Below are 12,060 nucleotides of genomic sequence, written 5' to 3'. Positions count from 1 at the left end.
TTCTTTTTTTTTTTTAATAACAATGGTATGTACAGAATCAATAATCACAGTTTGGTGACTTCAACAGTCCATATTCTAGCAGAGTATTTCCCTTTGGTTTGATATAAAAACCTTGGTTGGTGTATGATAAAGAAGAGAACAAGAACAAGACGCCCCTTTCCGTTAAGTGCACTGTTAGCTATCTTACAGATTCGCATTCGCTTCCCCGGCCCGGAGCCGGGGCCCACGCTGGGGAGATAAACTTAGAGCGCCAAAATGCTATTAGGAAAATTTAAAAAAAAGCTAAGTAGGGTGTCAGGAGGAAGAGAGGTTGGGCTTTTAAATGTTTTAACTTCAATACCAGGTGTCTTAGGGAGAAAAACCTCCCGGATATTTTCAGTAAAAGAACGGGAGAGAGTGGACGTTCGAGTTGGAGCGAGGTTGGCAGAAGCAGGCGCAGGGGCAGAGGCAGGGGCAGGGGCAGGGGCAGGGGCTGGGGCAGGGGCGGGTGGACAGCCAGCCGAGGAGGTGCCACGTCCGGTAGCGCCGAGGGCTGCCTTGCCCGCGCCCAGGCTGCTGCGAAGGCGGCTGCGCTCTCTCAGTGCCGTCTCGGGAGTGTGCTGGTCCTCTGTTTCCATTTGGTCTTAAGTGGTGCTGAGTGAGGTGACCTTTCCGGATCGCGCCTGGGGCGCGAGGGTGGAGGGCAGCCTTTAGCACACCTCCTTGCCCGTGCTGGTGCCCGGCAGGATGTTGAGCTGCGTGAGCTGCGCGGCGTGCTCCTTGGCCTTGAGCCTCAGCGCGGCTATGCTAGAGGCGCGTCTGTCTGCGGCCGCCGTGGCCGGGTCAGCCAGAGCGCCCGACGCCACCGCGCCCTCCACGGCCGGCGTGGGCTGTCTCAGCAGCGCGGCCGCAGTCGACGCGCTGGTCAGGGGGGCCATGGTGGAAAAGAGCCTGCAGGGAGAGCAAACAGCGCGGTCACGGCCCCGGGAGCTGCGCGCAGCGCCTCGGGCAGCCTTCCCCGCCGCCTCTCCCCGGGGGAGCAGAGGGCACAGAAGGGCGCAGAGGGGCGCCGCCGCTGGGGCGGGGAGTCGCAGGCCCGGGTGGGCCGCGGGCTGGGGAGTAGCTGGACCCGCGGTCGGGAGGCTGGGGTGCTCTGAGAGGGTTTACTGGAGCAGGGAACCAACAGAGGGGGGAAAAAAAGACAGAGGGGACAGAGCCGCGGCGGAGGCAAGCCCCGAGTCTCAAAACCCCATGGCCCAACTGCGCGGATTCTGTGCTTTCGCTTAAGAAGGGGGGTGTATTCTTAGACCAGGAGCTCCAATTGCCTGTAATACTATTTGCCAGGAGAGAGAAGAAGAGAGACAAAGAGAAAGAAGAGAGAAAAGGAGAAGGGAAAAAAGGGAGAAAGGAAGGAGAACGTGGGATCAAAACTGATCAAGACCTGTGCTCCACTTTGTACTCTCTATATAGGGCGCCTTCTCGGCCCGGGGCTCCTTTTACCTTGAAAACACCGGTCTTGTATGCCGGCCTTCCCTCCGCTGAGGCCGCCCTCCCGCGCCGGGCTGAGCTGCCAGTGCCCGGCCGACGACCGCGAGGGTGGGGGCGCCCGCCTGTAGATTTCCGCTCGCCAGGCGGCTCTAACCAGCCAGCGGCCCCGCGTCCCGGAGCGGCGACACCTCTCCCCCACCGCCTTCCCTGCGCCCCTGCAGCCTTTAGTCCCAGAGAGCCCCGACCCGCGACCTCCGCGCGTGGCGCACGGCGAAGCCCAAGCCTGGGACTCCAGTCCGCGCCACCGCCTCCGGGAGGCGCCGGGATTGCCCCGCACGGCGCCTCCACTCTCTTCGCACTGCACCTATGACCTGCAGCTGAGGCCCGAGCCGCCCCTGACGCTCAATGCCACCACCCCTACCCCCGCCGCTTCCCCCCAGGGCTTTGGCTCCGGGCCCCCGCAAGGCCAACTCAGGGTTTCCACGATTAGAAATGAGCCCACCTGGGCTCGAGGAGCGCCTCCTGCTTCTCCCAAGCCCACCCTCCACCTCTGTTATCACCTCTGTTATTTTTACCACCCGCACCGCACTCCTCTTCCAGCCTCTCCAAATCTGGCAGCCGGCACTCCAGCCGTGGTTTGCCAGCTTTTACAAGTCATTTGTTGTGAGAAGGGTAAAGGAGAGGGTGGAGAGCGAGGGGCAGAGGACTTTAACAATTTTTTCCAGAAAGAAATAAAGTGTGGCCTGGAGGGGGCGTAACATGCCCTGGTTCCACTAGGTAAACTGAGTCACTACACTTCAGCACACTTTCTGTTTACTTTATTGGTTTGTTACAAGAAACTAATTTTACTGAGTCTTTTTTGAACATTTTCTCCAGATGATTTTTTTTGTTAAGTGGCTATGCAGTTGGATGAATCTATTATTTCTTTGTTCTCCCAAAGAGAGATCATTGAAGCTGCATTCAGTTTTATTTTCACTGCACTTTCCAACTTAATACATCTCTCCTTTGTTTCTTTGTCTGTGTGATTATACAGACTTTTAATTTCATCATTCGATGTTCATTTAAAGAAAGGGAGTTATAACATATGATGAACTGTTTCTTTTCTTTCGTTGTCTTGTGCCGCTTTGGGGGGGCCAGGGTTGGTATATATGGGGGTCGGGGGTATGGTTGGCAGTGGGTCACTTGAATGACAAGGAAGATAGAGTCTGGGGAAGAAGAAAGAATCCTTTGCACCCAGAGGGCCCGTGGCTCCAGGGCTCCTGTGGGGGCCAGGGCTGTGTTCCTCTGGTTGCCAGGCTCTGGGGCATGAGGAAGGATTTTTGCAAAACTTCAAAAGTCATTCTGGCTCTGTGGCCTACACCTGTACCCGTTTACACACATATCACCTACGGCCTGGGCTGTTGCTGCCTTCAAATTGTACTGGTGCAGCTTTCATTGAACACTCCCAGTTTCCACGGTTGCTATTATCGTCACTGCCTTTCCCTTTGCCGCTCAGTCCCAAGTCATTCCCTTCAAGATCCACATTGTTTAAGGCAAAATTAGAGATTATTTTCTTTGGCTAAGTCGCTGAGGTTAAGCCAAAGAGAAAAGATGTGTGTAGTCCCTACCCGTCTCCAGCCTCCTCCCTGGACCCAGGCCTCTGTGCGTGTATGAGAGAGACAGACTCCCCGAAGCCGCGTATTACCTGCCGAACGCAGGGCTGATAAAGGCCGGGTGCCGGAACACGGCGGCTCCTAGGAAAGTGCTCAGGCCCAGCGGCGCCCCGCTGGGCGGCAGGCTGGCCGAGCCCGGAGGCGGAGGTAGGCTCGGGAAGGCAGCGGCAGCGGCGGCGGCGGCGGCAGTCCAGGCCGAGTCGAGCGCAGGGTGGTGCGGGGGGAAGGGGCTGGCGTCCAGGTAGGGGCTGAGCGGGTGGGTAGCGGAGAGCGGCCCGGGGAAGGGCAGACCCGGAGGATGGGTCTGTGCGCCCGCCTTCTCCCGCTTGCGCCACTTCGCCCGACGGTTCTGGAACCAGACCTGCAAAGCGGAAAGAGGCCGGGGTCGGCGAGGCTCCGGCCCACCCCCCACCCCGCCCCCGCCTCTTCCCCGCGCGCCGCGGGCCCTGCCTCTTTTCCCCTGCGGCCTGCGCCCACCTCACCCCTCTCTGGCCTCAGGTTGTTCAAGGACACGTCTGGGGCCAAAGGGGCAGTGAAAGAGGGCCCAACTTAAAGCGAGCAGGAAACACTGGGCAAGTGAACCCTCTCCAGTGGATATTTCAACCAGCCTAGTTCCTTTCCAGTTTTTAAGGAAAAGTAGTTTCGTGTGTTCAGGAGTGAGGAAACCAAGGTTTAAATGTCTGCGCTGCCTTTTGCTTGCTGTGTGTCTTTAAACAGGTCACTTAAACCTCTCTGAACCTCACTTTTCTAATCTGTAAAATGGGGGTAATAAAAGTTTCCTCATAAGGCTGTGATGAGGAATGAGCAGAATAAGGCATGCAGAAGTTGGCATTCAGTGGTGACTCTTGGGACCAGGCAGCCACCAAGAGAAGAGTGCTCATCAGCTTTCTGCCTCAAATCAGCTATTTTTGCCTATTTCACGTGTACCCAAGAGGTGGCAAAATTCTTGCTCTGCACTGAAAAGGGAATCGGGGAGGCGGTTCACTTGATCTTTCCAGAAATATTTATTGAACGCCTATGAGCACTACACTGGGTTCTCGGGCTTGGGGAGAACCGGGAGGGAGGGAAGAAATGGCCACAGTAACTAGCAAACAGGCATACAGTTTAGGGGCCCAGTTCTCCCTGAAATGAAGTGTGGGGTACACAGCCTGCTATCTGCAGGGGCTCTATGCAGGGCCGGGTTCTGCCGAGTAAGGCACTGACTGCGGTGACCAGGTATTCAGCAATACCTGGACACAGAAACCAGAGTGTAGGATACCTGTAGACTGTGCACATATTCAGAGCTAGCGAACGGGTCCTTTATTTCTTCTGGGGATGTGGTTTAAATAGGTTATTTAAATAAGATAGTTCTAGGCTTGGGGGAGGTTTTCAGCCCAAGGTATCTTGCTAATTGTTAATAGAAAGCAGTTTTCGTAGAGACCTTTACCTGAAATATGGCAGCTACCATAGTCTAAAAATAACTCCTAGGAGCATGAGATTATTTTTATGTGACCTGCTCATCACACCCACAGCTGAGAAGATATGCTCCTTCTCCCCTGAAGGCATTAATATTTTTAGGACTGGGTTTATGCCTGCACACAAGTCTAAAAATTAAGAATGAACTCCAGGGCTATACGGAGTTATATTAAAATATAATGTAAATGATCCCAGAGGAAAATGTTTAAAATTTTTTTAAGACATCTGTGCCTTTCAGATATACACAGTGGGGGCTGTCGTTACTAGCACTAGTATCTAGGCTTCGTTTGACTTCTAGACAGCCACCTAGGGCAAGAAAAATCAAGAATCCAAGTCGGCTGATTACTTAAAATTCTGCCCAAAGGGGGCCCATCCGTAACATTTCACAGCCCTCAAATAATCTATTTGAGAATCACAGAAACACTCCAGTGTGGAAATTCAGAGACTTGAAAAAGGAAGACTAGATGGGACCGGGCTGGGTGGGCAGCTTTTGTGTATCCAAATCTGTCTAGACAATATCCACCCCTTCTCGAGGGCAGTGAAAGGAGTAAGGGTGGGGGGGTGGGGGGAACAGTGGAGGCAGAATGCCCTCAAAGAAAGTGGAAACCTTCTACAGATGGATCCGCTCTCCCGGCTCGACTGCAATTATCAAGATGTCCCCCTGCAATTCCTCATTATTGAATTAATACCTCTGAGGCCCCCCAAAGGTAAACGAAAGGACTCTAATAATTCATATTCACTTAATTACATCTTCTCCCGTGAATAGGGAGAGAGGAGAAGGGGAGGGGGGCGCTCTCTTTCTTTTTAAAAGTTATTTAACTTTCCCACGACTCATTCCCCTGAGCTGAAAATGCGGAGTTGCTGTCACATCTCTGTTTGACAATGGAGAAATGTGTCAACAGAAAGGAGGGGACAGGCCTCATCATTAGCCCTCTAATGCAAGAAGCTGTTGTGTATTAAATGAGCCATATGGAATTTATTGTGCTTTATCAGCACCTGATTTTGACTGTAAAGTGATTCACTCAGCTCCTAACCCAGGGACATCTGTTTTCTGTTGGCCGTCGGGGCTGCCCAGTGTTGATCGTCTCTTTGGTTATGAGGCCTGGGTTCGGAAATGCACTCTGGTATGGGGCTGCAAACACCTTTAATAGCATTGCACTCACTCCCTATTAGATCAATGTGGGCTCATTGCTATAAAAAATGGGAAATCAAATAGCATTAGCCGGCTCCTTGTGCGGGCAGAGGGGAAATCAAACAGCATTTTGCCTTCAAATGGCCCTGTTTGTTCTAGCACTAAGTGGGCTTTTATGAAGCCCGATTGGAGACTTAATCGCAGCCAAATACCTGCTTGGAGCTGAGCGGATTTGTCTAACAACCAAATCCATGCTCCATCCCATTATTTCAATCAGGAGAAGTCAGTTCAGTTCGCAGATTGTTTCCTACAGGGGCTGTGGACCAGGGGGCTTCTGAACTGCAGTCTCAGGGACCCTGAAACCCCTCTTCTGATCCTGGACTCCTTCCACAAGGCTCCCAAACCTCGAAATCTTCCCCTTCAACCTCCCAGGTGTTCATATTTTAATATAGTTTTGTGTGTGTCTGGGTTTATCTTTCTGATTCTGCTTTTCTTCATTTTATGAAGGGGTTCTCTCAACAGCCCTCCAATCCATCGACCCATCTCTCTTCCACTCTCCCCCCAGCCCGCTGCCCCTCCCTTCCTCCCTCTCTGCAGTGCAGCTCACCTGGACCCGGGCCTCAGTCAAGTCCAGCCTCATGGCCAGTTCCTCCCTATAAGAAAGCAACACACAGGCAGGAGGTCACTGCAGGCTCCAGCAACCCCCGTCAGCCCCCTTTCCCTCGCTGGCAGCCTCCTCCATTAGGGTCTCACCCCACACACCTAGGCATCGCCATCCCTTCAACATTGGAGTGCCTTCTATTTGACTGAAGACGTAAAAACGCAACACACTCCCAGATATAGGATGTTATCTATTATACTGTATCATATTATATTCAAGAGTGACAGGGGTGACTTCTTGAGTCTCTAAGTCTCGGATTCTCTCTCACTTCTAAGCCAGAGTTAGACAAGACACACACACACACACACACACACACACACAGTGATTATAGCCTCTTTTGTCCTAATAGTAAATGGGAGAACTCAGCACCCAACTAAAAACATTTCTTTCGCCCTCTTGGTTTCTTTCTGCCTTCTTTAAAAAATGTTCTCTCCCCCTCCTCCCTCTCTCTCTCTCTCTCTCTCTCTCTCTCCAGCTCTCCGCCTTTCCTTCCATCTCTCTCTCTCCGCCGCCATCCTCCCTCCCTCACCCCTTTAGGTCATACTCCCCATTACCCTCTGGAGATATGTTAAGCTTGTTAAGAGTTCAGTGGGGTAATTTTTCGATTAAACAAAATTCTGCGCACCTCCTGACTCCAGTGCCCACTACAAACCCTGCCCATCTCAGGGGAAGTCAATTTAACTGAAACCCTACCCCGTCATTGCAGTTATTACTGCGACAATTAAGGCAAATAGGAAACCATTAAGATGCTGTAGAATGGCTTACGACCTGTTTACCGAAAATACGAGCGCGCAGAGAATAATTGGCCCTCCGCTCGCTAATATGAAAGAGCGGGGGCCGCCCCAGCCTCGGACCTGGGTCTGCACTGCTGGCAGTGCCCCTGGCCCACACCTGAAACTTCAGGATTGGGAGAAAACCGGTTCACTGGAGAGCTTCCCTCTGCCTTCTGCTACAGTGAGCATCAGCAAATCTAAAACCCCAAAACCACACTCCCGGTTGGATCCGGGCGGGAACCAAGGGGCTCTAACTAACCCCTGGGTCGGAAAGAGGTGAGCACGGGGTGGCGAAAAGGAGCTGCCCCTCTTCATGTACTTTGGTTCCCCTGGAGAAGCTAAAGAAGGGCAGACCTGGGTGCCAAGCGACACCACATCATATTCTTCTTTTGAATTACACGTGTGATAAATGAAGAAAAGCAGGTCGGCCGGTTAGCTATTTGATAGACACAATTGTTTTAAAATTTATTTTCTTTTCTAAAGGTAACGAAGGGACTGGATGAAAGAGGGGAGGACCAAGTTTAGCTCAGGGGATGATCAAGTTCAGTGCCTTTGCCCCGCATCAAATCTACTCTTTTCCGTTTCTGATTAGGAGACAGTTTGGCAATTAATGGCTAGACCAACTACACTTACGAGTTGGCTCGGGCCTCCTGAACACTGAGCGATTTCTCCTCCGGTTCAAAGGGGCGGACAGCTTTCCGCTGCTACTAAAGTGCACGTTGAAAAGCCGCACACGCCTCATGCGAAGGTGCTGCTCGAGCTTTGACAAGCCCAACGCTAGGCAAGCACCCATCTCTTTCTCCCTCCCCGCTGGGGAAAGTTTGCCCTAACTGTGGTTCCTCGCCGAGCCAGACCTAAGCCTTGGGGTGGGAGAGGAAGGCCCCCAGCCAGGCCGGCGCCCCAGGTAGGATTAATAAGCTGGCCTTCAGAGGCCCAGTCATCTCACAGGTACATCTTTCCCCCAAAAAAACCCGGGCGAGTGTGAAGTGGAGCGTAACTAGGAGAAAAACCCGGGTTGGACAGCCGTCCAAAGAGAAAAATTCCCCCAGCTGTTCCGTCTACTGCCTGCCAGACTTCCAGCAATCAGTGCCAGCCCCTGTGAACCCGCTTACATTAAACCAACACTGGGTTTAATGTGTGTGGAGGGAGAGAGGGCAGCGATGAGAAGGGAAGATTATGGCCGGTGCCTCCACAGTTGTACAGATACCAAACACTGCCCCGTTTTGACTTCCTTCGGTTATTTCAGGAGTCCTCAAATGACAGAACTCGGATCTTTTTAACGGCCTTCTCCGCAGGCACGGGCAGCTTTACTGCGAACTGCGTTAACTGATACCCAGCAGGCGCCCGGGGCATCAGGCAGGGATGGCGATCGCACCACACGGCGGCCCAAAATAGCCCCTGTTTAGCTCTGGCGGCGAGGGCCGGCAGCGCTTCCTGAGCCTCGCCTGGGACCTGGCCCGGACTCCGGACCGTAGCGCCCGGGGCCCTGAGTGTGTGCGCAAGGGTGCGCACGTCTCCAAGGTGGCGTGTTCGGGAGGCCTTTGGAAAGGCCGTTTCTTTTTCTCTAACTAAAACTCGTAATTTGAAAAAATTAAACTGGAGAGACCTTGGGAAGGACTAAAAACAAAAAACATCCCAGTCTAAACTTAAGGCCCGGAGTAGGGGGGAGGGGGGGAGTAGTTTTTGGTCAACGGGGTGGGTGCATTGGGAGGGCGCGCCTGGGTAGAGTCCAGGAGCGGAGTCCCTGCCCCAGCCCGGGGCCCCTGCCCGCCCACCTTCCCTCTCCCGGACCCACTCGCTCCCTCCAGCCGCTGCCGCTGCGACCACCCCTCGCGCGTACCTGGTGAAGACGTCTGGGTAGTGCGTCTTCTGGAAGGCCCGCTCCAGTTCCTCCAGCTGGTAACTGGTGAACGTGGTGCGGTAGCGCCGCTGTTTGCGCTTCAGCAGCCCCTCCTCTGAGTCGCTGCCCGCAGACAGGCACACGCTATCCTCGCCGTCCTTGCCCTCAGCGTCCTCTGGGTGCAGCAGCAGCTCCTCCTTGGGCGACAGCTCCCCGCCCTCAGCGGCCACCGCGGCGGCAGCGGCGGTGGCCACCGCTCCGGTGGCGGCCACGGCGCAGCGCCGCGGTTCCTTGATCAGCGCGCGGGCGTCGTCCTCCAGCAGCTCCTCCTCGTCGTCTTCCAGCAGCTCCTCTTCCTCGTCCTCGTCCTCTTCATCCTCCAGCAGCTCCTCCTCCTCGTCCTCGGCGCCCGTGCCGCTACTCGCCGCCGGGGCGCCGCCGGGGCCACCGGCCGCGCCGAGGCGCTCGTCCGGGTGCGCGGCGCCCCCCGGGCCGCCCAGCTCGTCCAGCGCGGGCGGTGGCGGCACGAAGGGCGCCCCGTTTTCGCGGTACGACTTGCTGCGGCTGATGCTCACCTGCGGCGCCTGGCTGATCTTGAGCGTGTCCCAGGCTGCGGCGGCCGCGGCCGCGGCGGCCACGGCGGCCCCCGCGCCGTCCGGCCGCTCCCCGGGCCGCGCGGTCGGCGGCGGCGGCGGAAGGGCCTCCCCCCGCGGACCGGCCGTGGCCGTGGCCGCCGCCGCCGCCGCCGCCGCCGCTGCCGCCGCAGCCGCCGCGGCGCCCTGGAGGAGGCGGCCCCCGCCCGGGCCGTACAGGCGCCGCAGCTTGGGCGGCAGGTGCAGCTCGGCCTCGAACGGGGCGCTGCTGCCCTTGGGGGAGCCTGCGGGCAAGGGAGAGCGGTCAGCGCGCCGGCCGGCCGGGCGCCCCCTCCAGAGTCGCCGCCCGGGCCGGCCCGCCGCCGCTCCCTCCGCGCCTAGGCCCTGGCGCGCCCCCCCGCCCGCGCCATCAGATTCCGAGCCCTTCTCCTCCTTCCCCAGTTTTCTTGCTGTTTCTTTTTCTTTACATTTTTCTCTCTCTTGCCCTTTCTCTTGTTTCCTTCTTTTTTCCTTCTCTCCTCCTCCGTCCCTCCTTTCCTTTCCCTCTCCCATTCTTCCTTTTATTTTCTTCCTTCCTTCCTTTACGTCTTTCTCTGGCCCTTCCTTTCATTTTACATTCTCCTTTTCTTTCTCTCTCATCCCGTCTCCTCATCATTCTTTCCCCTCTCCCTCTCCTTCCTTTCTCTTATTTGTGCGCCCCCCCCTTCTTCCTTCCCTCCTTTATTCCTTTCTTTTTCTTTCCCCTTGCCCTCTCCCTCACTTTTTTCCTTCCCATTTCGGGGCAGGGGGCAATCTGAAAACATTCAGCAACTTAAAAAAAAATCACCACCACCCTGAAAACTTTGCGCACGACCTCTGCCCTCGGCTCTGCCACGCGGCCGGGGCTGGCGAGAGGGGCCGCTGCCCGGCGGGCGACCCCTGCGGGGGAAGGGGGAGCGGCCCGTGGCCCTGAGTGCGGCCTTGCCCCGACAGACCCCAGCGGGAGGGGCTGGCGGCTCCGAGCACAGAAAAATCGTCCTGGAGAAAATGGGTTCAGAAAGGCCTGGGTGGGGGACGAAGGGGGTGCAATAGGCACAGGCCGCTCCTTCCCCTCGAGGAAGCGCCTGGCACAGGTGCCACTGCAGGCTAAAAAAGAAAAGGAAAAAGTCAGTTTTGTTTTTAAACGCCCCCTTCTCCGCTGTCCGCTCCCGTCTTCCAAGTGGCGCTGCGGCTGGACCGCTGGTTTACGGATTTTAAAAGAAATCAACAATTCTTTCCCTGCGACACCTCTGCAAGCCAGCTCAAGGCGAAACTTGAGTGTAACAGGTTCGGGGCAAAACGACAGTTGTTCTGAAATTTTTAATTTTAGAAAAAATAAGAGCTTTTAAACATCTCAACTGTTTAAAAAAAAAATAACGTAGCAGAGAAAAAAACAACACCCAGAAGCCGTACATTTCATACACTTCAAATACAATAAGGAGCATTTGGGGAATCCCAGGGAGACGTTTTCTGCAAAGCTTGGGTTTAAAAGGTCACAAGTAATCTACAATTTTAAAAAGAAGAAGAAAGCACAACACCACATATAAAGAAATCTTCCAGAGACGAAAGGCCAAGGCTCATTCGGCCTGGGGTCCCCATTCACAGCTTTTGGGGTTCTTGCTTCACCAAGTTGCTGTTACAAGAGTCCACCCGGCACCTGCTGTTTCTGGCCTGTGGCCCCTCTTCAGAGCACCCCCAAGGCCACCAAAGGGGGCATTTGAACGACCTAAGGACGGATACCGAGAACCTAAGGGCCCTTGAAGCGAAGCTCGGTCTCTGCTTTCTCTGGAAGCAGAGGGGGAGGGAGAGACATCCCCTGGCGAGATGTTTACCGCTCTTTGAGGCACCAGGCCTCAGAGTTGTTCCCTTTCTTTCCTCCGTCTCCAGTCGGACAACCGCAGGCCCCTGGCCCCGGAACATCACACATCCAAACCAGCGCCCAGCACCCTTTTCAGGTGCCCGGCGAGCTCAGCCTTACCTTGAACGGCCTTTTCCTGGTCGGTGCGGCTGGCCAGCGGGGCAGGCAAGCTCTGCGCGGCTCCCAGCAGCCGCATTTTGCACGGGCTCCTCCGGCCCAGGATGCTGTCGATGCAGTAAGAGGAGAGCAAAGTTGGAGATTTACTTTTGCACTCGGGCCTCTCGGAGCAGCCCTCCTCCTGGTACTGATTGCTCATGGCTGGGGTTTTTTTCCCTGGGCGCAGAGAAGCGGGCCGCTGGCTGCCTCTCGGGGCTGGTGGGATGGATGGGTGTGTGTTGGGGGGGTGGGGTTAGATGGCTGGTTATAATGGATACTGTTGCGATCTCTGTGCCTCTCTGCCTCGCTCGGTCGCTGGCTGCTGGCTCCCGCCCTGCCGGTGGCCGGAGCTCGCCCTCTCCGCGCTCAGGACAAGCTGTAACAAGTGTAGTGAGCTGCGGGCGCGGAGCTCTGGAGTCTCTCTTCTCCACGTGCTGAGAGGCGCCCTCTGATTG

At 55.5% G+C, this 12,060-nt stretch overlaps 1 protein-coding gene across 1 annotated transcript; it reads right to left on the bottom strand.

Annotated features, from left to right (window-relative positions):
* On the bottom strand, positions 1 to 11,846 carry ARX (aristaless related homeobox). The gene is made up of 5 exons (XM_019927744.3): positions 11,570 to 11,846; positions 8,981 to 9,857; positions 6,314 to 6,359; positions 3,152 to 3,480; positions 1 to 930 (listed from the first exon to the last, which is right to left on the bottom strand). The coding sequence occupies exons 1-5, from the start codon at positions 11,763 to 11,765 to the stop codon at positions 690 to 692; spliced, it is 1,689 nt and encodes a 562-aa protein (XP_019783303.1). The 5' UTR covers positions 11,766 to 11,846; the 3' UTR covers positions 1 to 689.
* Between the last annotated feature and the right edge of the window lie 214 nt (positions 11,847 to 12,060).

This window comes from Tursiops truncatus, chromosome X (assembly GCF_011762595.2).
Source record: "Tursiops truncatus isolate mTurTru1 chromosome X, mTurTru1.mat.Y, whole genome shotgun sequence".
NCBI classification, from domain to species: Eukaryota; Metazoa; Chordata; class Mammalia; order Artiodactyla; family Delphinidae; genus Tursiops; species Tursiops truncatus.
This window is presented reverse-complemented; position numbering and strand designations above follow the sequence as displayed.

Bases quoted from the DNA above. Each gene is read 5' to 3' on its own strand.
- ARX (XM_019927744.3), bottom strand. From the start codon at position 11,765: ATGAGCAATCAGTACCAGGAGGAGGGCTGCTCCGAGAGGCCCGAGTGC. The intron at 9,858-11,569 runs GTAAGGCTGAGC...CCTTGCCCGCAG, and splicing joins CCAGGAAAAGGCCGTTCAAG to GCTCCCCCAAGGGCAGCAGC. The intron at 3,481-6,313 runs GTGAGCTGCACT...TCCGCTTTGCAG, and splicing joins TGACTGAGGCCCGGGTCCAG to GTCTGGTTCCAGAACCGTCG.